The following is a 26,801-nucleotide window of genomic DNA, read 5'->3' as shown; positions in this document are numbered from 1 at the left end:
AGAGTTGCTGTGAGAGTGCGACCTTTCATATCCTTTTTTGATTTTTTTTCCTTGGGGAGATTTACCGCGTGGATCTTGCATGGCATACAGTGTACCGGTTGAAGTCATTAAATCCTATCAGCAGCATCTTACGAAATTTATGTTAGCTTAAGCTGTGTATTTACACGTAATTGACGGAAGTTCTTTATCGCAGAAGATTTTGCTTTGGGTTTATGAAGATTTTCTAAAGGCTGTGATAAAGGGGGCACAACTCTGCATTGTCACAGACCAATAGCAAAGAAATCCTGCTTATTCTGTAGTCACAGTAGTGTATGTATTGTAGGTATAGGTATTTTTGTTAATTGCCAGTTTATACGGGATGCTCCTTGTTTGTCTGCACAGCTTTTGCCCAGTGACAGACACATAAAACTACATACTCACTATAGATTTACCTTATATAGTGTAAGGTTGAAAAGTTCGGTAAATTATGATAATAATAAGTTGTTCATGTACCATGTGTATGAAAGCTGAATTATGTGTTGTTCCTTAACATTGTTTACAATCGCAGAGAAAGGGAGCGAAATGCTACCCTTATTATTGACATGAATGGTGCCACAACAGAGATTACAGACCCAGAAGGAGGTGACGAACCAAGGAAATTTACATTTGACTACAGTTTCTGGTCACACGATGGAAGCAAAGAGGAATCCAATGGGTACTATGGCCCTGACACTTCACACCCAAATGGAAAGAAATTTGCTGATCAGGTATCAGTTTTTCGCATTAAATAATGTGATCATACTAAAACTTTTTATCTTTGATCTTCAATCTTTACTTGTAATTGAAAAGGATGAGAAATTAATCACTGTAGTTATATTTAGAAAAAAGTTTATGATTCGCTGGGAGTTGCGGTTCTTCAGAATGCCTGGGAGGGCTATAACAGCACATTGTTTGCCTATGGTCAGACTGGCTCTGGAAAAAGTTGGTCCGTCGTTGGTTATGGGATTAACAAAGGTTTGTGTATGGATAAAAAATTGTCATAGAAAATGTGGAGCAACATCCTCCTTAATTTCCTGTTTACTGTGGAATCATCATTGTTCGTGGGGGACCTATGTTCGTGGATTTTATGGGTCACCCGTATCCATGAATTAACATCCCCCCAAACGTTCATTTTGTCAACATATTGATGCATAAGTGAACCATCAGATTTATGATTAACCCTCAAAATTACGTCCCCACGAACAGGTCAAATTTTGCTTACCAAAGAACATTGACCCCCATGAATTAAAATGATTCCACATTTACTGTATACTGTAAAACGAGAAAATTTGGCGCATACATATTTTAGCGCAAACGCAAGTGGGAATGCATTAGCGCAAATAATTTTTAGCGCTTGCACATGTCAGTAAAATATTTATATTTTATATTTTGTTTTTTTTTAATCCACACCCGTATTTGATTTTATGGTAAGTCGAGCACGGAAACACATAAGTACTCCAGTATATCAGAAAACATTCGTTAACTTTACCGCGGTACGCGTTCCTGATACATGAACGTGACACAATGTTAAATATTTTTATATTAAAAGAAATGGAGAATATACTCATTTAAAATCATATTAAAACAATGCATGCATCGACAGAAAATTACTTCGATAAAACGGTTATCCTAATCAGGTATTGTGCAAGCTCAATCGCCATGCTTGATTGCATTGTTTACCTCGAGGCGATAGATGATTGACACGCCGAGAAGCCAAACTTTGAAGGGGCTAATGATAATAATTGTGTAACAACTACTGGGGTAACAATATTTAATCAAATTACAATTTGGCAAAACTTTCTGTCTTCCAAACATGTGAAGGACTAGTGTGTAAATAAAATCCAATGACCCTTCGACATTACGTAATCGCGCGTTCCGGTTTACATGTACTTATGTAAAAGCTTTAAACATGCAAAAAAATGATATTTAGAAATCCTTTAGCGCACAATTAATTTTAGCGCTCAGGGGCTCTTGCGCCAAAGGCGCTAAAATAAGTAGTGCGCCAAATATTCTCGTTTTACAGTATGTATATATAAAAAAAATTAATTCAGAGAAGAAAATATCCTGAACAGATCTTAATTTTAAAGAAAAAGCAGCTTTGACTTCCTTGAAAGTTATAAACAATCTTACGTACAGTTCATAGATTCAATTTTGAATTATTCTACACAGGTATTGTACCTATGTTTTGTGACGACGTGTTTAAGCAAGTGGAAGCAAAGAAGGCCGAGGGAGACAAAACAGAATTTGAGGTACGAGTCAACAGAGTTCATGGATAACATGAACATAGAAATATTAAAAAAATATAAAAGATTCTCAATGTACAGACAATGATTTATGTAGATATCTATATACCTCAGTATAATTGAATAATTTATTCTCACACAGTTTGCTGAAATACATGTAAGAAATCTTCATCAGCAATTCAATTAATTATTCTAATGATTACATTAATTTCCCAGTATTACATATCAGCTCACACCATACAACAAACCTTAAGTAGTTGAGACTATATATATTCTAATTAATATATTTTTATTTTGACAGATCACATTTAGCATGTTGGAAATTTACAATGAACAAGTTCGTGACCTCCTTGACAGTCGAACAAAGAAAGGTGGACTTAGAGTCCGACAGCACCCAAAACTGGGATTTTACGGTACGATATGGGTTTTCATTTTGGAGAGAGAGGAGGGAGGGAGCTCAGCATCTTAAATGTGAGAATTGTTTGATTTGAAATGTCAACAAATGATTTGATTTAGATTTTTGTGATTTCAGCTGAAGGTCTGAAAATTGTACCAGTAAAGAGTTACACCGACATTGAGGCCAGAATGGAGGAAGGCACACAAAACAGGACTGTTGCTTCTACAAACATGAACGCCACCAGCAGGTAACTATGGTAACAGCTAAAAATACCACAATGTTGACAGGGATCCTATGTATGCCAAAATCACTCCAGCAACCTACTATTTGACCTTGACTGCCATATTGACTTCAGCTAGTTAAATGTTTTTCTCGTTCATCCATTTATTGTCAGTGTGCACTTATAAATGGATAATCTGTCCTGCAAGGACACATCAGTGCCTTCTTTGTTCATATAGTTTACATGTTTTAGACAAGAGACAAAATATTAACTAAATAAAATGAAGTATATATTTCATCAATAATTTTATTGATCACAAATGGGTAATTATAATTTATAAATATATTTTTATTATTTTTCAGTCGAGCTCACACCATTGTTGGAATCACATTTATTCAGAAATTCCAGAATGCTGCCGGAGAGGATACCACAAAATCAGCTGTCACCAATCTGGTGGACTTGGCTGGCAGGTATGTTAGTACAATGTAGAGATAACAGAGTTTGAATCAACACTTAGGATTAATTAAAAATATAACTTTGAAAATACTAAAGTGGTACTAAGTACTTTTAGATTCCTTTTGAAGAGATCCAGTGGGAATTTAAATTGTTCAAAAATGGTTTTAAAGCTGGTTAAAATGAAATATTTCGTTTACATTACCTAAACTTTCTGTATGGGTGAATTAAATACTGAGTATTCAGAAATGTAAACAAACAAACTCTTCATATAAATCTCTTGATTTCAGTGAGAGAGCGGAGAGTACTGGAGCCACTGGGGACAGGCTAAAGGAGGGAGCGGCCATTAATCAGTCTCTCTCATGTCTGGGTAACGTGATCGCAGCGCTAGCAGACAGATCATCAGGAAAAAATACCCGAGGTGAGTCTAAAAAAGGCAAACAACTGAGAATCCTTATCTTAAAAAACAGAAATACACCTAATTTCTAATTTTTATTCAAGTAATTACATCACATTTCTCATGTTTTATTCAGTTTAACTTATAGTAATTTATTTTTTCATCGATGCAGAAACCAAGTAGATCTGTATTTTAATTATTCATTACATACTTATTCAGATATACATATAGGCCTGGGTTATTCATTAAGATTCGATGTTTCAGTTCCCTACCGAGACTCTGTCCTGACCAAGCTGTTGAAGAACGCCTTGGGAGGTAACAGTAAGACCATCATGATCGCTGCCCTGTCCCCCGCCGACATTAACTACGACGAGACCCTGTCCACTCTCAGGTACGCAGACAGAGCCAAGCAGATCAAGAACTCCACCTCAGTCAATGAGGACCCCACAGAGAAACTGATCCGAGAGTTACAGGAGGAAAACGAGAAGCTGAAGGCCATGTTGGCCTCGGGTAAACTCGAGATGGTGGCGGGCGAAGAGGATGAAGATTTAACGGAGGAAGGTAAAATTAGTTTTTGTTTTTTTATCTCAGATTTGATATTTTAAGCTGGCTAATACCAAAAGGAGGAGTTTTACTGAATGCTGAAACCTTTTAAGCAATCCCATAAACATTAGCTTTTGATACTAAATTAATAAAAGATTGTGAAAACTTTTAATCTATGACAATACATTAGAGGGGATTTACATGTACCCTAAACAAACAAGCTCTTTAAAAAAAAATTCCAAATTCATACACTGCAAATTTACAAGTAGAATGCTGGCAACTTCTCTATCACAAATCTGATTATTATGAAGTGTTATTGTTTGGCTGTAATATCATCTTCAGATTTAAACTCCAATCAAATAAAAGAATAAATTAAATGTCTTTTTGAAAGGAACTTCCTGAAAGCAATATTCCTGTAATTTAGATTCACAGTTGATTTTAGCTACCATTGTATGAGGTAAATATTATCTCTGTTGCTTTGTAGAGAAGAAACAGATAAAGGAAGAACTAGAAGATCAGTACAAATCTATTCTGGACAAAAATGCCCAAGAAATGGAGGATATGAAGAAAACCTTTGAGGAGAAACTGAAGGAGGCTGAACAGAAAGGTGTAAGTAGACCAGTATGTGATCAAAGGGGGTGGGATTGGAGGGGAGGGGTGGAGAAAGGTGTAAGTAGATCCAGTATGTGATCAAAGGGGGTGGGATTGGAGGGGAGGGGTGGTGAGAGGTGTAAGTAGACCAGTATGTGATCAAAGGGGGTGGGATTGGAGGGGAGGGGTGGTGAGAGGTGTAAGTAGACCAGTATATGATCAAAGGGGGTGGGATTGGAGGGGAGGGGTGGTGAAAGGTGTAAGTAGACCAGTATGTGATCAAAGGGGGTGGGATTGGAGGGGAGGGGTGGTGAAAGGTGTAAGTAGCAGAGTTTCCGAAAACTATCGGTCCTACCGGCAAAAATAGAAAATCAAAATGTCCGATGAAATTGGCTATAGTACCGGTCTGTGTGACCGATTGTGGTGAGGGCTTGTCCTGATTAATTTATTGCACTCTGATCTACTGCGAAGTCTTCATAAATGAAAATTTTCAATGCAGCATGCTCCTATTCTTTGTAAATATCCATAATCTTATCCATTTTGCAATTCTTCTTGACTTATTTACTTCCAAAAACGATCGTTTTTTTCCTAATCCAAATTTCCTCTATTCCTCTGTTAATGGTAAACACATGCAGTATATAGGTCATGCAGTGCAATGTCCACCAAGAAAACGTAAAGATAATTTAAATTTATTTTTATTTTGAATTTCTATCATAACAGTAAACTGCTATTTATATATGATTCAATTTTACAAGTGAGTATTTAATTTTTATTTTAAAAAGAATTCTAGTAACCATAAGACATTTTCTTTTTCAACAATTATTTTTTTTCATAATTTCTTGTTTCTTTCCCTCAACATTTACTTGGGGCTAGTGACTTTAATGCTGCCACAAGCCTGTGTGGTCTTTTGCCATGCTTGAATTAAGTATAGTTGCATAACCCTGGTATCCAATCTGTGTTAAATTGGTGAGACCTGATGAAAATTTATACATATTCAATGCCATTTGAAATATACACTGTATATTCTAAAATTTATTTGGACTGATAGAATATGCTTCGGACCGGTAGAACGCATTAAGTCATCAGTCCGAATGACTGATAGAAATATTTGGTTTTCGGAAACTCTGAAGTAGGCCAGTATGTGATCAAAGGGGTGGGATTGGAGGGGAGGGGTGGTGAAAGGTGTAAGTAGACCAGTATGTGATCAAAGGGGTGGGATTGGAGGGGAGGGGTGGTGAAAGGTGTAAGTAGACCAGTATGTGATCAAAGGGGTGGGATTGGAGGGGAGGGGTGGTGAGAGGTGTAAGTGGACCAGTATGTGATCAAAAGGGGGTTGGGGGGTAAAGAGGAGGGGTGGAGAAAATAGATGTTAAGGAGATGGGTGGAAGAGTGGAGAAAGGTATAAGTAGACAAGCACATGATCAGAGGAAGGGAGTGGACAAAAAAGTGCTGGAGGACCATTACTTGATTCAGGGTGTTTCATTGAGGAAAATAATGAAAATATTTGAATTTAATTTCTTTGGAATGAACAATTGAATAAGTTGTTACTAGTATTTAATTGATGAGAATGGGTCAGAACATTTTTTTATTTACAATGTTTCGAGACAATAAATTAATTCTTTACCTATCTGATATTTAGGGTGGAGGAGGGACTGATTACCATGCCATTGCTGAGAAGAAGAAGACGGTCCCCCACTTGTCTAACCTGAACCTTGACCCCCAGCTGTCGGGACACATAAGTCATTTCCTGGAGGCCCCCGAAATTTGCCTCGGATTTGAAGGGGACATTGTTTTGAAAGGGCCAAGGTAGGAAATCATGAAACAGTTTACTGTAAATCCCTTTTTCTTCACAATTACTTTTTTATGCTTGATTAAATGAGATTATTAACATGCAATCATTTCATCCTCAGATATTTTTTTGTATTAAAGATTACATGTATATACTACAATAACAAGATTTTGTGAAAAATTTACTCACTTATACTTAACATAATTCTGCAGTGATAAGGTATTGCAAAACTTCGTCCATCTACAGTATTTTGTGCAAACTGCTTTTTTTTTTTTTAAAAACTTGCAATCTAAAAATTTTGCAGTTTATCTCCTAGAATTTAGTAAATCAGTTATTGATTACTCCAACATAAAAACAAATTTTTGATTAAAATTACAGATCATGTATTCCAGATAAAAATCACTTTGGTATGTGCCTTTTTGCAAGAGTCGTACATGTATACGTACATTGTATGTGCATTCCAAGATATAATATGTATGAAATATAGATTTACGGCTAGCCAATTCTAATTACATGTATTGCAAGGTTGCAAATAGCATCAAAACTTCAGGGGCCATGTGGGCGTCCCAACTTTGCAAAATTTATTAGCCCATGTATTGGGACCCACAATTTTCTGTCTAGTTGGAAAAAAAAAAATCACCTTTTGTATTGTATTTCTTAAACAAGAAATTACAGTATATTCATATAAATTTATTCATTTTCCTGCATATTTTGACACCTCTTATTTAAATTCCACATTTTTCTTTACATAAAGACCTCACTTTATTAAAACATTGACATAATTGGGGGTCTAGAAAACATTTGATGGAAAAGAAAAAGTGAAAACAAGTCTATTCAAATAAGGTTGTCCTCTGGAAAAGATAAGATATAATCTTTACTCACCTTGTTAGAGATAAGATCCTCAGGAATTTGTCACCGACAGATGAATTCTATTTTTATTTGCAAGTGGATGAGTGGTTACATGTATTTGCAACCCTGAATATAGTCTGCATTATCATCTACATATTCATGGGACATATGATATTCCCATATACTCCTAGTAGAACAATTGTTAGAGAGTACATGTTATGTCAGACAAATCAGTCTAGTTGCATGTTTGTATGTACATATAGCCTTTTATACAATGTAATATTCATTGAGAAAAGCATCTTCAATTTGATTTATTAGAAAATTATGCTAGAGATACAGTACCTTAATTAATTTTAACAATAATTGTACTGCTTTATTAATGTGGGGGTATAGGTCATACCTATATGATAGCATAAAAAATAGACACCAGTGACCAACATAACTGTGCTATGTAATTTTTTTCTTCAGTGATTGCAACCCTTAGTTTTAATGATTTATATCAGTCACTCAGGAAAAGTGTAAAACAGACCATTCTTTCTATCTTAGTTTATTATTAATGGAGTGATAAAGGCAACTGATCAGTTTGAAAAAAATATTTCAACAGATGTAAAAGTTAATATACAGCTGGAATAAATGTTGAATTATTTTCTTTTTCTCTGCAATCTGCATGAAATTCAGGGATGAATGTTTAATTCAATTTTTTAAAAAAATTAAATCTAAGGCACATTCAGCAAATTCTGAGTAATTAAAAGAAAAAAAATACTTTAAAGAATGATAATAAACTTTCATTAAAATACTTGTATAATGTTTATATTCATTTTCATGTTGATTGTAACTACCATTTAAAACTACTATGTTATTTCCTATTTAGTGTTGCAGCTAAACATGCCATAATCAGAAATGATGGGGGGAAGTTCACCATTGAACCGTGCGATGTTACCAACAGATTGTTACAGAACGGGAAGGCGGTAGTGTCCAAACAACCCCTCAACCATAATGACAGGTACAACGATAAAAAGACCCTGCTTAATTGTTTTAGTTGATTGAAAGTCTGATTTTTTAAAATTGTTAATTCATATGATTGCATGATGTTAAAAAAACACAATGCATTTACATGATAACTTATTGTAAAAGAAGTTCATATAGCATTCGTTGATATGTCTATTAAGATTTTATATGGTGTATCATACATTGTACTTCATAATAAATGTTTACAGGAATCCTATTTCTAATGTTTTGCATTCCTATCCAATAGATTGATCTTTGGAACCACACAGTACTTTGTGTTTGTAAATCCTAAAGAAAGGGACTCCTCCAAACAGAAGTATCCCGAGGTGACGTTTGAAATGGCTCAGGAGGAGGTGGCTAAAAAGTCCGGATTTGACATGAGTGGAGAAAACAAGTCTAGAGGTCAGTTATTAACTTCAGTATCAATAGACATTTAGAGATAAATTCTGTAGTGCATTTCAATATAGAATAATGTAATCTTTAGAAGGTAGACATTACAGGTGATCAAGTCTGAATAGGGTTGTTCTATGATGCTTCCTCCCAAGGGTGACAACCCTTCTCAGACCTGATAATTTGTGATGAGCTATTGTATTGTCATATGAAGGGAGACAACATAGTTGCCACCCTGGACATGGAGAAGATATCACAAATTGTGTCCCTGAATGTGACATGTTCTTGACCAATCAGCTTGATGAAAGATAATAATACTGATTATTCTCTGTTTTTAATGACAGATGATGCCCTGTTACAAGAAGACATGTTGGAGATCATGCCAGCAGTGGAGGAAGCTAATGCCATCAGTCAGGAACTGGACAAAAAGATGAAGTTTGAGTCGATGATTGTGTCCCCCGAGGCGCGGGGCGAACAGACGGGTCGGACAGAGGTCATGATCAAGGCCACAAACGTAGAGACCAAACACGAATGGATCTGGCCCAAGGTCAAGTTCATGAACAGGAAGTATGTGATGCAGGAGATGTACAATGACTTCTTGGATGGAGACGACCCCTGGGATTTACCACCAGTAAGTTAGCGTGTGTTTCTGGGAGGGGTATGATCTGTGATATTTACCCATGCCATGATAGGGCAACTTTTTCTTGAATGAAAATGATCCCTGGAATAAGGTCCATCACATTTTTACTAAAAGCAACTTTAATTTTTTCAGGAGAAGGATCCATTCATTGATGACATCAATGCAGAGTTCCATATTGGTAGTGTGAAAATCTGGCTGCAGTCAACCTCATACATGGTGAGAAAATCACAGACTTCTATAGACTGGACCTTGAAATATTTATTTCTAGATTGAGGAATTCATATGATTCACTTTATATCTTAATTAACAGAAAAATAATGATGCCATTTAATTTTTGTACAGATATCTATGAAGGAACAGTTGGATGTTATTGACTACCGAGGCTATGAAGTGGGAAAAGTCAATGTAAGCTACAGAGTGCACTTGTTCTTGTCAGATAGATTATAAAGATTAAAAATATTTGAAAGCAATTAGAAGTGTGTCAAAATTAAAACATGTAGTGCAAAGAACTTTGCCAGAAAAGACCTCCATTAAGGGTAATATATTGGTAACTTGAACCTGCGCCTTGTTGTCCTTACTTATGTGGATTGGCAGTCTCTGGCGTAACATGTAGTTTCTAAAGCTAAATGCATGTACATTTTTAAACCATTATATGACATTTTATCTCCATAATGTAAAAATTTATTTTTATTGTTGTGCTAGTACACTGTATATGATTTTAGACTTTCATGTAGTTGTAACTGATACAAGGTGTATGTTTCTAGCCTATTACTGTTTGTTTTGTATGACTGATGTTGAGTATTTGTTTTTTTTTTGTTCCAGATTGAGCTAGTCCCCTGTGATAAATCTGGTAAGGAGATATCTGAAGATGAAGTATTTGTAGAGGACCCATCAGAACTCATAGGTAAAGATGTCTTCTTCAAACTGAAGCTTGAGAATGCCATGGGTCTACCATCCAAGTTCACGGTAAGCTCCAACTCTCGACTTTATGTTAAGTGGCCAGCACTTGTTGTTGGATTTTTTAACGTTAACAAGAAAACCGAAGAACGAAAAAAAATCAATACTGGTAATGAAATAAAAAAAGTTGAAACATGTACGTGTATGTTGATTATTCCTTGTCTTTATACATCAAGTCTGAAAATTAAAATTTAAGAAATTCAGCTCATTGTCTTGTTTTGTTATGAATAAGCGTTCAGCAAAATGTTAGAATTATGTCAGTACATTTATTAATTTGATAATGTAATTTTTTGACAGGATCTGTATGCCAAATATATTTTCAATCATGAACAAAAACCATATGAAACCAAGAAGTTGAGCAATACCATCAACCCTCAATGGAAATTTAACCAAGTTCATGGATTTGCAAAATGCACAGCTGATGTGAGTGACAGATTTTCTTCTAAATTTTATCTTATCTTGGAAATCTTTCATCATTTACCATCATACAATGATTACTTAATGCACATGCAGTCATTTGTTCACTTCAAAGAGCAATTTTAGATACATGAGGGATAAGGGATCTTCCTCATATTAAAGAACAACTATGCTCAATAATAACTTGTACATGTTATATGATGTGCTTCTTCAATATGTTATTTTCTGTCCAGGACCTTGCATTTCTGAAAGATGGAGCCATCATGCTGCAGGTCTGGGGAAAACAGAAGCCTCCAAAGGAGAAGAGAAGTGTGAACACGAAGGATGCCCTGGTTAAAGGAGCGCTGACCAAGGGTCAGTCCCACAATGTCAACACCAACAACAAGAAAGTGGACCCAGAGAAGGTCAAGTACATGGTCAAGTGTGCAGTGTTAGAGAAGAAGACACAACATCTAGAACAGAAACTGGTGAGGATCCAAATTTATCCTGTCTAAACTCTGAGTATCCTGATTTGATCAGAGTATTCTGATTTGGTTTGAGTAGACCAGTTTGGCTTGAAAATGTTAATTTGGTATGACTATTCCAACTTCGTTTGAGTAGCCCAAATTTGTTTGAGTATCCCTATTTGGTTTTTGTATCAGAATTATTTTTAGCTCACCTGAGCCGAAGGCCTCTGATTACCTGTCATAATTCTTTCCACTGTGGAATCTGATTACCTTGTCTGACATTGTGTGCTGGTTTGATTACAGGCAGCCATGAAGAGAATGTTGGAGGAAGCAAACAAACACAAGAAGAGGAAGCTGACGATAGAACTGATCCAGAAGATCTACCACGCCCCCTCTAGTGATGCCGCCGAGAAATGTATTGCTCTTATTCCACAGGAAAAAGGTAAATAGTTGGTACGTATTTTAGGAGAAATTTCTCTTTTCGTATTTAATGACTTGTCGCGACTCGGTCCCTTTCACTGGCCCCCAGCCTCATCAGCTGGAGTCCCAAGGAGCAAAAACGCAGGAGGGATTGTTATTAACCCTTGAGTTATTGACGAAAAACTCTCTCTGCATTACAAATGCTCAAATCATTACTTTGTACCTTATTCATCTTCACATAAAAGCAATCATGAATTTAAGTAAGTTTTTTAGTTTTAAAAATGTTAACTTTTTAAAATATAAAATATGATGGAATACATTTTATTTCTGATGTGATTTACGTATGAATTGATTTTGATGAATTTTCAATATTTACAGATGACACATCATCGGAATCATCTAAATCTTCTTCTTCATCATCTTCTTCATCTGATGAGGAGAAAAAGAAAACCAAAAAAGAAGCTAAGGAGAAAAAGAAAGCTAAAGCAGTACTAAAGAAAAAGGAAAAACCGGCCTCCGCAAAGTCTAATCGGTCACCGCGTCCCCCACCAAATAAAGCCCGGGCTCAAACATCTGACGCCATCCGAAGCCAGAAACAATCCAGCTCTTGTGTACTCTTATAACTGTTAACCCGGGACTTAAATCTGATTGACCTTCTTTAAGTTTGTTTTTAGGAACAAGGATGACTGATATTTATATTTTTTTCCGTCCATGTTTTATTTAATTTGTTGCATGATTTATTTCACCTGCTAGATATTACCAGTATTTCTCCAGATGCTTTGCTCAGTTTTATTTTTTTATACTGTTGTGTTCCCCCTCATTCAGTAGATTCCCTCTCTACATAATACAAAAATGTGTCGTTATTTAATCCAGTTAATGAGAACATTTTTATTTATTTTCAACACACATATCATATTTATTACAATGCTGTACAATATTATTGTATGTCAATGTAAAGCATTCCAATTCATATATAATTTATGAATTTAATTTTTTTTTATCATCTGAATTTGTTTCAAATTGTTTTAATTCAGTTAAACATATATTTTTTTATAGAATTACTATAAGCTAAATTGTTTCACAGTGTATTAAATGTTTATATACCTGGAATATGATTCTACAAAATGCTTATTTGACTGACATTTTCTATTTTTGTATCTTGAAGAAGCATATATTTCCTTTCCATTTTAGTGCATAATTCATCCTTTGTTTTCAGTGATATTTATGCTTACATTTATACATGTAAATGTTTAATTTACTCTATCTGAATTTTATTAAAGTCTGCTCGTGTAGAGAAACTTTATTTTTATTCTGTTCAACAGGGTATGTTTTTGGACATTTGTTTTAAAATTCTAACATTGGAATTTTCACAAGAGTATTTTATTTTTTTTAAGTAAAACATTTTGAAGCAATTTGATTTCATAATGAATCACTAATCATTTAATGCATTTTGCACAATTGTATAATCACCCCTGAGTGCAATCCTTTAATTATACTCGTAGTTTGCACAGTGAAATTAGCACTTGAGATGCAATATTGTAACCAGAGAAAAAAAAATTAAGTTTTGGAAAAACTTTCTATATAGAAATATGTCATGATCTGCTGCATATGCTTTAAACTATTTGTTGTTTATTGTTTAGTTAAGGTTGTTGGAGTGTTGTGAAATACTGTGATACTTTTTTCTACAATACCCTATACATGTGTTATCATGATTTTTATATAAAGTATGAATTGAGGACCGTCCAATATTATTATTTAAACAACTGGAGATGTTTTTGCTGTTAAAATAAATCACATGATATACATTGCCAAAATCCTGTGATTTTTGATTGTTGCTGTGTTAGCGATAACAGTGCTCTGGGAGTAATAGTGAATTCAATGTTCAGATAATTAGTCACCTTATGGAGAAGTGCATAAGCTAGAAACTCAGATGTGACAATGACTGATGGATTTACTCAAATTTTAACCTAATTAAAGTCTAAATGAAATGACTATTCCTTATTCGCATTTATAGGCACCACAAACAGAAGAAATATTGATGTCCCCTTCAAGGGAGAGGTATATTGATTTGCACCTGTTATTGCGGTATTGTCTGCGGAAAAAACAGATTTTTGTTTTATAAAGGGATGCGTGTACTATAATACTTGCATTATACTCTGGATCCAACACTCATTATCATGCAGTTCAAGCTTTAGGAGCAGGTCCATTCTTATTGATGATGTATCTACAGATACAGAGTAATACCCTGTCTTCATATATTACACATGACCTGTATACGTAGTTTAAGCTTTGTAGTAGACAATTGAGGGGGAAATACTAGTATGCAAAGTAATCGTTCATCCCTTAATATTGCTTCACAAGTTTCTGATTGAGATCCTTAAATAAAAAAGCAAATGTACTAGACATTTATAAAATACCTGTCGAAATCAGAAATAATGCCCGTAGGAAGCAATTTCAATTGGGGGGGGGGGGGGGGGGGGGGGGGCAGCCAAACACTTTCAGTTGGGGGCACTACCAACTACCAAAAATTCCTTGACAAGCAAAGAAAGGTCATCAAACTTTTTTTTTAGTAAGGGGGCACAAGCATATAGTAATTTTCTATATCATTCTCTTTATCGGGAAAATTATTGGGAGGACACATGCCTGTATACCCCCCCCCCCCCCCTAGGTTCTTAAGGCCATGGAAATGTGTAGAAATTGCACATCAAACTCAAAGAAGACGCAACTTATTTCACATCTGAAAAAATTGTAGTATACATCTAAAATAAAAATTCTCTTCTTTATCAAAAAAAAAAAATAATTTAGTGTTGCAATAAAACCTGAAGATATTGAAAGGAATGATCTTTCAAAATATAGGCCTACAAAGAAAAAAAAAAATTCATTCTCACAGGATGAATGCATCAAGCAACACCCCTCCCCCGCCCATTTTCCAAGTTTTCATTTAGTTTTGCCTCGAATTAATAAAAAAATGATATGTTTTGTACGAAATCCTATGAGAATCGATCTATAGAGAAAAAAATTAAAGTGTTTTCGGATTGAGTAACAGTTATATTAAAGCTTTCTATTTCACTGGTCAACATTGTCCAGATATTTGAAAAAATTAGACCCTTTCCTAAAGCCAAGTAAATGTCTTCTTAACTTTTTTCTTTCTTTTAGGTAGTCCGATCCTCAGGTTTATAAAATTAGCAGTAAAGTAATAAAAAAAAAACTCATAAAAATGTCTCTGAATCCACAAAGTTATGTAAATTTATCCACAGTATTTCTTTAAAGTTAAAGATTCAAATTAATCATATTATATAGGGAAAATCGCCAAATCTCCCATATTTTTGCAGAAAAGGCGAATAGGAATATCAGCTATGCATTTTCTAATTGGAAATTGATCAATAAATATATTTTAGGTTAAAAAACGATAGGTATCCAGGCTTTCAGAGAAATTGTCAGTCTTTTTATACTTATTTGGTATTTTTGTCCCCCGCTTGAAAAGTGGGGGATATTAATTTGGGTTTGTCCGTCCGTCCGTCCGTCTGTCCGTCCGTCCGTCTTTCTGTCTGTCTGTAACGCTTTCGTTTCCACACGATATCTCGAGAACCCTTTGAGCTTTTGCAATGAAATTTAGCATAGCAACTCCCTATGGACTAAAGAAGACCCCTATTGATTTTGAGGTCAAAAGGTCAAAGGTCAAGGTCATAAATAAGCAAATTCTGTCTGTTAAAACACTTTCGTTTCCACACGATATCTCGAGAACCATTTGAGCTATTGCAATGAAATTTTATATAACAACTCCCTGTGGCCTAATGAAGACCCCTATTGATTTTGAGGTCAAAAAAAGTTCAAGGTCGTAAATTTATACATTCTGTCTGTATGTAATACTATCATTTCACTGGTCAATATTTCAAGAAGATTTTGAGCTTATGCAAAATTTTATACCAAAACTCCCTAAAGCCAAGTACCCCGCCCCGTTTGTTTTATTAGTATTTATAGTATTACGTGTCGCTATTTTTAGCGCAGGGGCATGAGGAGAGTTATTGCGTATAAAACAGGTTCTCGGCGGACTTTATGTTCTTATTACATCTATTAGAACTGTTTAATAAAGGCTAAATAAATCAAACACCATGGATTGTGTAAAATTTTGAGAATACCGAACATGAACAATTCTGCATATACTTCACTGCGCGTAAAGCGATTCCGTGGTCTAGTGGTTATGTCTCTCGCTTCACATGTGAGAGGTCGCAGGATCGAATCTCGGTCGATCCTTTCTTTTTTTTCCTTTTTTTTTTTTTTAAATACTTTTTTTTTTTTTACTAAATGATAGTATTCAGCATGTGAAATGAAAAATTTATGAGGTTATAAAATCATCATTACAGTGTGATAAACATTCCTTATAAAAAAATCTTCTATACACATAATAAAGAATATATCTTTGTATGCATATTGACATACATGTATTTTATTTGCTTCAGTATACACGTATACATTTAATAATTCTACAAATTCAGTCAGGGGGAGCTTTTTATACGGGGGATTTGGTATTCTCTGTTAGCTTTTAATTTATCTTCTATTTCCATCATGTATTCTTAAAAAAATTTGAACAAAGAAAAATTATATGCAAATTTAGAGTAAGTTCACATAATCTCAGGATTGAAAGTAGAAGATATGAAAAAAATTTAAACACTGTAGGACAGCAAACCACCCTTGCAAGAAATGAAAGAATTTGTAGAATGTGTGACATGAACTGTGTGGAAGATGAGATACACTCACTGATTGAATGTCCATTATATAAACATGATAGAGATGACTTTTTTAAGATTATTGCTAAAAGTAATAAAAATTTCTATACTTTGACAAATAAAGAAATTTTTTTTATGGATTATGTCTAATGAAAATGACATGTTGCTAACCAAGCTGGGTTATTTTTTAATCAATATCTTTAAAATAAGAAATAGCGAATTATGCAATGTTAAAAAAAGAAACAAATAAATGCAAAAGAGTAATAATGTTTATAAAAAAGCCTTATATACATGTACAGTATGTCGATTATATATGTTGTAATCCCCAACTGCTGTATCATCATTAATCTTTTGTTAGTTGCTACTATCAATTGAATTTCTTCTTTTGTTTTTCTCTTCACTTGTATGCCCTTATGGACCCCAAATTGGTATTAATAAATTTTATCTTATCTTTATTCTATAATACATAGTGTTAAAGGCTTCTGATATCATTGCAAGACACCACAAATCACTTCTTATTTCATATCATGCTAATAATCATTGGTATCTCAGGCTTGATTCATGAAAATCTTATTTCTCTAAAACTGTATTAATTTTTTTTTTCCTTTTATAGGGTACAACTGTCAACTTTTATAAAACCTTTTCTAAGACTTCCAAAAACCTTGAATCTTATAAAGACGAATATAATGAAAATTGTTGCATGAAAAAAAATCATTTTTAAACTTCATTTTGATGCATTTCAAATTAAAAATCAATTTTTGGAGTTACAATGAAGCGCATTGAAGTGGTAAAATTTTCCGTTTGACTGGAACGTTTTGGGCTATCTTTAGAACGATGATTGTCATACAATGACACGCCCATTTCTTTAGAAAGGATAAATCGGTCAGATGGTTTATTCGAATACCTGTAGAACAGGTATTCTATAAATATAATAGCCAAACGAATTGGCGGTCTACATATAAACACCGAGTAAGCACGTGTTCGAACGATACCTGTGTTATGGTTACTCCAATGAACACGATAAATACATAATTATGGACAAATTCGTTGCAATATGTGTTTTACAGAAGCAGGAACTCTCAAACTTTCTCTCTTATGATATAAAAATCTCCATTTCGGTGTAACTCATGTTGCTTGTCACGAAGAGTGGGGTGTCCTTAAACATTACGACGAATATTTCTTTTTCGTTTCTAAAGAAATGGGCGTGTCTTAATGTTATAATTGACGTTCAAATCATGACTCAGAACGTTTCATCCAAACGGAAAATTTTACCACTTCAATGCGTTTCATTGTATCCTTCCTGGCTGAGGATCGGATATCCTTAAAGTAAAATTATCTGAATTAAGGCCCTGTCACACCAAGCTGCGTTCACACGGAGTCATTACGGCGTTGTTAAATTTTTTAAATCGCCGTGGAATCGTAAGAAAATTGCACGAATTTCCGTAAAATTTTCACAATATGAAGATGTCACGGCGTCCCTACGGCGACGGATGCGATTCTACGGCGATCTCACGGCGTTCTACTGCGTTCCCACGGAGATCTCTCGGCGATTGACTGCGCTTCCGCGGAGTTTTCACGGCGCGTTAGGAGTTTTCACCTCGTGTTCACGGCGTTCTCACTGCGCTGGCTGCGTTCACAATACATTCACACTGCGTTCTATACTCATTGATATAAATATTCAGAAGGAATGTGAAACATTTTTGTTTAAAAATTCAAGTTACAAGATGAAAAGACTTCTAATCATGCCAAGAAATATTCTAGATAATTAAAAATGCTCTATTTAAATAATTTAGCACTAAATTATTAATATTTAATAGTTTTATGATTAAGCTCCTTTTTTTCAATTTTATCGGTTCAGATGTGTTGTTAGATTTTCTTTGATTTTATTATGAATGTAAAAAATAAACACACTGAAAAGTTTTCTACAAAATTTAAGTGAAACAAGTTATATTTAAAGTACGAGTTTCCTACTGTATCGGAGATACAGGGCGGGGCTTAAGGCGAGAGCGATAGCTCGAGCCGGGCCCCGCCCTGTATCTCCGATACAGTAGGAAACGAGTATTTTAAATGACTTGTGACATGACCTTTCTAATGACCTCACATATTTACATGCGTATTTGGGTACATATCACTCAACAAATCAGATAATTTTGCAGAAAGTTGATTTAGTATCTCATTTTAAGCATTCGCAACTGAAATGCTGAGTGAGATGGACGTGCAGGTATTTATCATTTTGAAATAATTATTTAAGGGATGCATTATATAATTTGTTTCCTAATACTAGTAATTAATTTTAGATTTCATTGCGTAGGATTTTTTTTCTCTATTCAGCTCTTGCTGATATTTCTTTTTTTAAGCTACGATTTAATGCAATACATTTTGATACATAAGCATAATGTGCGAATATTTTTGAAACAAAAATGCTTCTGGGAAAACGTAATCTGAGAGAAATGTCCGACAATGTCCTCCACCGGTCGTCATACACAAAATTGAAATAAACAGATGAAAGGAAGGGGGGGGGGGTATTTTACCTTCATGTTTTTAATAAAATGTAGTGTAACCAAAGGGGATCTCAGCACTCACTGGGGGCTCCCATCCCACCCTCCTTTGATTTTTTTCTTTTTCGCTTTCGTAAATAATTTTCGATAAACTGGTATACATTATACGCTTTTAAATTTATCAGCAGGTTACGATATCACGCACATTGTGTCTTGGTTGGTTATAAATCTAACCTCACGAAATACGATTTTCCAATGATTTTTTTTTTGGGGGGGTGGGGGGGGGGTTCAAAGTAATCATTGGTGAACTGCCTCACTCACTCCTTTCTAAAATTTTCAAGTCCGACACTAATAAATTCACGTTGTAAAATTTTACTTTTAATTCATCTCTGAGTAAATACTAAGAGTGCTATCATGCGAACTGAACGATTGTTGTGTCTGTATACAGATACAGCTTTCCGTCATCGCTAAAAATAAACCGTACTGTATCGTTGATATTTTTCAGATACAGTACAGTTTCTGCTCATTTGCATAAGAAACGCCCATAAAAAGTGTTCTGTATCGCAGTTACAGTATGCTTGACTTCAAAGGAAAACTCGCCGGGTCATGTCACAACAGAACAAGTTCTGGTGTAATTTTCTCTGGAATTATTGCTGATCAAATATGATCCCATTGCTCTTGTTTTGTGAGGTGGCTGACAACGGTCTAACAACGCCGTGAAAGCGCATTGTGATCGCAAACGGACGCTGTAGAAACGCCATGGGAGCGCAATGATCGCAATGACAACTCCGTGCTGTCGCTGTGTAATACAATGAAGCGCATTGAAGTGGTAAAATTTTCCGTTTGGATAAAACGTTCTGAGTCATGTTTTGAACGTCAATTACAACATAATGACACGCCCATATATATTTTTAGAAACGAGAAAGAAATATTCGTCGTAATGTTTTAGGACACCCCATTCTTCGCGACAAGCAATATGAGTTACACTGAAATGGAGCTTTAAAAAAATTAGAAGGGAGAGTTGGAGACTCTTCGCTTCTGTAAAACACAAATTGCAACGAATATGTACATATTTTTGAACTTATCATGTCTATTGAAGTTACCACAACACATGTTTCGGTCGAACACGTGTCTAATCGGTATTTATTTAGACCGTCAATTTCATTGGCTATTATATTTATGGAAAACCTGTTCTACGGGTATTCGAATAAACAAATTGACCGTTTTATCCATTTCTAAAGAAATGGGCGTGTCATAAGATGACAATAAACGTTCTAAAGATACAATGAAGCGCATTGAAGTGGCAAAATTTTCCGTTTGGATGAAACGTTCTGAGTCATGTTTTGGACGTCAATTATAACATTTAGACACGCCCATATCTTTAGAAACGACAAAGAAATATTCGTCGTAATGTTTAAGGACACCTCTCTCTTCGAGACAAGCAACATGAGTTACACAGAAATGGAGATTTTTATATCATAAGAGAGAAAGTTTGAGAGTTCCTGCTTCTATAAAACACATATTGCAACGATCTTGTCCATAATTATGAATTTATCATGTTCATTGGAGTTACCAAAACACATGTATCGTTCGAACACGTGCTTACTCGGTGTTTATATGTAGGCCGCCAATTTGATTGGCTATCATATTTATGGAATACCTGTTCTACAGGTATTCGAATGAACCATCTGACCGATTTTTCTTTTCTAAAGAAATGGGCATGTCATTGTATGACAATCATCATTCTAAAGATAGCCCAAAACGTTCCAGTCAAACGAAAAATTTTACCACTTCAGTGCGCTTCATTGTAGCTCAAAACGTTCCATTCGAACGGAAAATTTTACCACTTCAATGCGCTTTATTGTAGCAGTCGAAAAAATCACAAGACGATAAATCTCATTAGAAGCGCCGTAAAAACGCGATAGAAACGCAGTGACATCTCCAAGGACTCCGCGACATCTCCGTGGAAGCGCAGTGTACTATCGCTGCGTTCGTGCCGCGATCATGTGCGTCTTCACGGCGTTCGTACGGAGCTCCCACTACGTTGTTGGAGATCTCACCGCGCTGCTACGGCGATCATACTGCGTTTCTACTGCGTTCTTATCAGACCGCGATCACACGGCGCGTACTTTGTGCATGCCCAAAGTGATCGCCGTCCCCTGGCGTTTTAGGAGACCCTACGCGACCCTACGGCGTTCAGTAGAGATCTCGACGCGTTGTCACGGCGCTGTAGGAGACTCTACTGCGATCACCTCGGCGTTTTGCATTTTTTGAGGACGCCGTGCAGTCGCCGTTAGGACGCAGCCCCGGTGTGACATGGGTTTTACTGCGATAATGTGTTGCTACTCTGTAAGACAATTTTAATATCTATTTTTTTTTTAAACCTCTTCACCCTCTATTTTTTGTTCTCTTGTGTTATTTTCAAATGCCCATATACTAACTTACTTACTTAGGCCTGTCACAGGCCATCGACGACAGTCCTCCAACAATTTTTTGTTCTCTTGTGTTGTTTTCAAATGCCCATATAATGGGCTCATATTGAAAATAATTTATTTATGGAGCAGAAAGGATGGCATTGTAAAGTTACTTTTATAAAACATGGCATCCTATATTACTATAGGTGTATGTCTTCTTGCTCATGCCTTTTTATTAAACATTTGTTACACATGCATGAACTTTTTATGGGCAACCCCCTACTTTGCCTCTCTGGAATGCTCTGAAAGAAAGATAACTCTAACTTCTGGTCATTGCCACGTGTGAACTTTGGAGAAGTAAACATGTCCCAAGAAGACGAGAAATATATGGACGAGTTTGACAAATACAACATTGAACAGGACAAGTATGTCCACGGCAAAAGCGGGAAAGGGCGCACCAAGCATGAGGCGGAGCAGAACAAGCACCCGGGAGAACACACGCGCAAAATCGCCGAACATCTTATAAACAGCGCACATAAATCGGAAAAGGAACCTACAGGCCCTGTACATACCAAAAAATAGCATGTCATGGTAGGTGTCATTAAAACTTAATTTGTTAATTAAAAAATACGAAATAGTTATAAAATTTATGGATGGATGCTATATAATGCTTTTGTTGGCCAGAGAAAATTTTTAGAGGGAATGTTCTAGACTTGTTTGTTTTGAACAATATGGGTCGAGTAGTGAAAACCTAGAGCCTGTATATATATATATATCAAATAAAAGATAATTTATAAGCATATGTTTGCTTTATATACCGATTCACAATAACGACATAGTAATAAGATCTTAATATGATCATTATTAATCAACTGTCAATTAAAAGTAAGGCCTATTCAAGTAGCCCAACAATTCATATGATAAGCACGTACATACTTCAGCACGAGGTGTATTATTAATCCGACATAAGGAAACACATAAACCACAGGTGCTTCTTTTGTTTCACTTGTTATTTTTTTCAAACACACAAAAAATATGAAAGTGAAAGTGGTACACATTTGAGATTACTTAATGTAAAACCGAACACCGCATCATCCCCCTTTCCCAAGTGATGCCTCCCTCGAGCCGCCCTTATTTCCACGCTTGGAGTATCCTTCTTATTGGAGGGGGGGTTATTCCACTCTTCTAAAAACCCAGCCCTTAGTTTATAGAGCAAAGGATAGGATTTCATCACTTATTCTTACCAAACTGTCCATCATGCTTAATGATAGATAATAAAGTGACCATCTTTCGTATATATACACATGAAGGGAATCAAGTATACAATGACAGACTATGTATGTTTTGTCGAAATTAATGCTTCCTGTGATATGGATTGACTAATGATTAAATATAATCAAAGATTAAATATCTGGATTGTTAAAAAGTGTGTGTAAATTTATTTAAAAGATGCTTAATAAAGGCAATTATAATATCAAACCACAACTTTTATGCGGTATGTTTTTAAATGAACGGATTAGTTTATAATAATGTAATATTTATTGCAGAATTATTACAGATGAATAAAACGGACTGAACCATGGAATAAAAGAGAGAATAAAGAATCAACGGAAAAAGAAATGACTTTTGATTGTAACTAGCAGCAAAGCTGTTTATATAAAAAAAAGATTGGTCGGGGATTTCATTTTTTCACAGTCGCAAAGATTTCTATGCATTTGATGAATTTTTGTATTATTTATTTTTATTACTGTGTATAAATGTTGTATCTTTAAAGAAAATATTTGTTGGTTTTATAATGTTAAAAAAAAATCACTCCTAATATTCTAGTATTTGTGTTTGTTATTCAACAAAGAATAGCAAACGCCAAGTCCCGATTCCCGCCAATATTTTAGACCTGTACACCCATATATTCAACATGTTTGGCATATTTTCTATATTATAAGATTTTGAACTAATGGTTAAAGAAATGACATCTAAATCTTTCACTAAAGTTTTGTAAAATTAAGTATATTTGACCCATTAGTTTCGTAAGACCTATGGTCGGTTCAATGTCCTTGTTATTAAATACAATCCATCATTAATTCAAATTTCATTTAATTTTTAGCCCTTAATTTAAACTGATTTCCGTTATTTCATTATGTCACTTGTCATCAAATACAATCCATCATTAATTCAAATTTCATATATTTGTATTTTTAACCCTTTATTTAAAGTGATTAATATATTTCATAGTACATCATTTGGAACTGGTCCTAAAATCACCAATATGGATGTATTTTGGTCTGAAAACATTGATTTCATATAAGCTTAGCCATGAAAAATGGCTAACTATTCTGTTAATAGAACTTTAATGATGAGTCCTAATAAATTCAAGGTTTAGAACATATCTATTTCTTTAAAAACATTTGTTTCAACTTTATGAAAAATGATATACTAGTATACATGTAAATCTATAATGATGTTCCGCGTCTAAATCGTCTTGCCAGCTGACGCAGTTCTCGCCTCAGATTGGTCATCTCTCTTTGTCTTCTGTTCTTATTCACTTGTCCTCTTGATGGCTGCCTTTCCTCCTTTCCAAATCTGTCCAATCCTACATTGTACATTATCGTTACCATGCCTTCGATCTTTTTGTCTATTCCTCCTGTCAATGATTGATGGATTTTATCTCACATTGTCCAATTTCAACCAAACTTGGCAAATTCTGCCGGCTGCCTTTCTGTCTTCTGTCACCCCTTAGGTGCCCCCTCCCCCTTGGAAAAACAACCTCTTCCTCCGTCTCACCAGGTTGTATTAAAATCACCGGATGTTATTTTCAAAATCTATACATTTCCTGTTTATTCAAATCTAGGATAGATGTTGTTTCCGTTACATCCTCCAAAACAAGTCCCTTCTACCCCTGGTATATTTTAATACGTAATATACGTTACATTGAAAAAAAATAAAAAATTAATGTTTTTGAAACCACATCTGTTAAAATATAAGTTAATAACACTCAAAATATTCTGGAATGCATGCATTTATTTCAAAGAAAGGGATCGTGAAAAGGGAGGAAAAATAGTTGTCATGGCGATCAACCTTTTTTTCTATACATTTGTCCGTTGTCTGTCGTTTTTGTTGTCGTTAACTTTTCACATTGGAAAGGCCCAACAAACTTGGCACAAAGTATCCTTAGGTATAAGAGGATTCAAGTTTGTTCAAATGAAGGGCCACGCCCTTATTCAAAGGGTAGATAATTCAGAAATAGTGAAAATATAAGGTAAATTCTTTAAAAAAATCTTCTTCTCAAGAACCACTGTGCCAGGAAAGATGAAACTTATAGGGAAGCATCCTCAGGTAGTGTAGATTCAAGTTTGTTCAAATCATGACCCCCAGGGGTAGGGCGGGGCCACAATGGCCTATCAAAGTTTTATATAGAAATATAAAAAAAATTCTTTAAAAATCTTCTCCTCAAGAACCACTGTGCCAGGAGAGATGAAACTTATAGGGAACATCCTCAGGTAGTGTAGATTCAAGTTTGTTCAAATCATGACCCCTGGGGGTAGGGCGGGGCCACAACATGGAATCCAAGTTTTAAATAGAAACGTAGAAAAAATCTTTAAAATTGTAAAGGGCAATATAGCCACAGGTAGTCAAAGACGGGGAAGCATCCTTTGTTAGTGTAGATTCAAGTTTGTTCAAATCATACCCTCTCCCTTTTAAGGATTGGTTGGGACCACTTTTGGGTCTTAACTTTTTAATAATAAACTGATTTATGCTTTTTTCCTAGCTACATTGCTCAGGTGAGCGATGTGGCCCACGGGCCTCTTGTTTGATCTGTTGTTAATAGTAAGCAGAGCATTTGTTTGACCCTTTTGAAAGTTTAAAATACTGATAAGTGATTTAAAATATTTCATCTCAAGCAAGTTATAATGAACTGCGAGTGTAAATAAGCTGGATGTCCAGAAGTAGAATGAATTATACGGAGAGAACGAACAGTACTCAAGCTGACAAGTCCATTCAAACAGTACAAACCAGGAGCAGTGCAAACATGGACCTCTAGAACATCAAAAGTGGGATCAGGTGCCAAGGAGGAGTGAGCATCCTGTCCTCTACAAAAATTTGAATTTTTCAATTTAAATTTGTCATATACAATTTGAATTAAAAAATTCAAATTTTTGTAGAGGAGAATCCCCTGCTGACCAGTCACACCCGCCTTGTACTCCTTGTCATAGTTGGAAAATTATAGAAAAATCTAACGACAGTTCAGTGTGTAGATAATGGTATAACAATAAGTATGAAAAACGTCCATCAGCATTTGATTTAATGCTATTTGTTGACAAGGTCATTGTATCGACCATAGATCTTGCGAAATGATGACTTAAAACGAGACTAATGATGATCTTCTTTCAACAACTTGTTTTTCAATAACTTACCTCGCTTTAGAAATTTTTCGAATATAGAACATGCTTAACTGAGAGATGCAGGTGAAGGGAATTCTAATGACTTTCTAAAACATTTAATAAATTCTGACAAAGTGTTTAGATTTTCTATTAACATTTAGCCAACATCTTGGTATTCAAAATAGAAGTTCTGTCGTCAAATTGAAAGATCGACCTCGGGGCTCCCTGTACTTTTAGAATGATTGTTTTAAAGTCATCTTGCATTTACAAATATATTTCCATCACTAGTAAAGACGGTGTCCCACGTGACTATAGTTAAAAGAAGAAGAGCAAGAACATGTGAGGGGATTTTGTTGTCGATGTTCAATATCTTCAGGCAAATAAGGAATTTTTAAGTTGAAAAGTTAAGGTCATTTAGTTTGCCCTTATCACCTATAGTTAGTTAAATTTGATATCCAATCATCAAAAAGACTGTGATGCATTTTATTTCGAGTGGAGTGATCTATTTTCTTTGTATTTTGTTGTGAGGAGTGATGAAGCCAATGGGAAAGAATATGTCGTTCTGTAATTTGATTTCCATTTGGCAAAGCGCAATAAAAACCCCATGACCCCTTCTAGATCCGCCAGTGGTTATAGAGTTTTGATATTTCTCATCTGAGTATGATGGCATCATGGAGTTTCGGTATCTATATACTAAAACTATATTGATGCTGCAAACATTTCAAGTTTGCAGTATGGTTATAGTGTTTCAATATCTCCATTGGTTAGTTTTCTCAAACACTATAATCCCCAAATGATTATAAAGACGACAAACAATGTATTTCTTTATTTTATTTTTAGATAAATATGTAACAATAACCAACACACAACAACAGCAATTTCAATATCAACAAATAGGTTTCCAATGCACATCTTTAAAATATTCCACAGGCTGTGTTCAATATATAAAGTAATTCTCTCTCTCTCTTTCTCTCTCTCTGACATGAAGATAACTTCAATAGCACT

General features: G+C 35.0%; 1 protein-coding gene and 1 long non-coding RNA gene across 3 annotated transcripts; both read left to right on the top strand.

The window, feature by feature from the left end:
• Positions 1 to 540: 540 nt before the first annotated feature.
• On the top strand, positions 541 to 12,702 carry LOC134250198 (kinesin-like protein KIF28P). Of its 2 annotated transcripts, none has more exons than XM_062732551.1 (20): positions 541 to 746; positions 861 to 993; positions 2,188 to 2,267; positions 2,563 to 2,674; positions 2,794 to 2,905; positions 3,241 to 3,348; positions 3,622 to 3,752; positions 3,993 to 4,289; positions 4,756 to 4,880; positions 6,502 to 6,668; positions 8,372 to 8,503; positions 8,756 to 8,910; positions 9,243 to 9,529; positions 9,671 to 9,754; positions 9,881 to 9,943; positions 10,361 to 10,504; positions 10,793 to 10,918; positions 11,146 to 11,379; positions 11,662 to 11,800; positions 12,157 to 12,702. In XM_062732551.1, the coding sequence occupies exons 1-20, from the start codon at positions 582 to 584 to the stop codon at positions 12,399 to 12,401; spliced, it is 3,039 nt and encodes a 1,012-aa protein (XP_062588535.1). In that variant the 5' UTR covers positions 541 to 581; the 3' UTR covers positions 12,402 to 12,702. The 2 variants fall into 2 exon arrangements, with proteins under 2 accessions (XP_062588535.1, XP_062588536.1); XM_062732552.1 differs by having other exon boundaries at positions 11,662 to 11,811; positions 12,157 to 12,263.
• Positions 12,703 to 21,687: 8,985 nt separating this feature from the next.
• LOC134250161 (uncharacterized) lies at positions 21,688 to 23,070 on the top strand. The gene is made up of 2 exons (XR_009988438.1): positions 21,688 to 22,008; positions 22,965 to 23,070. It is a non-coding gene; the product is annotated as an uncharacterized LOC134250161 (long non-coding RNA).
• Positions 23,071 to 26,801: the final 3,731 nt, after the last annotated feature.

Source organism: Saccostrea cucullata, unplaced genomic scaffold, assembly GCF_032062105.1.
Source record: "Saccostrea cucullata isolate Sc308-1 unplaced genomic scaffold, CSIRO_AGI_Scuc_v1 ctg44, whole genome shotgun sequence".
NCBI classification, from domain to species: domain Eukaryota; kingdom Metazoa; phylum Mollusca; class Bivalvia; order Ostreida; family Ostreidae; genus Saccostrea; species Saccostrea cuccullata.
This window is presented reverse-complemented; position numbering and strand designations above follow the sequence as displayed.

Coding starts and splice junctions, on each gene's coding strand:
- LOC134250198 (XM_062732551.1), top strand. CDS start 582: ATGAATGGTGCCACAACAGAGATTACAGACCCAGAAGGAGGTGACGAA. Junction 4,290..4,755: donor TGAAGATTTAACGGAGGAAG/GTAAAATTAGTT, acceptor GTTGCTTTGTAG/AGAAGAAACAGATAAAGGAA. Junction 9,944..10,360: donor ATGAAGTGGGAAAAGTCAAT/GTAAGCTACAGA, acceptor TTTTTGTTCCAG/ATTGAGCTAGTCCCCTGTGA.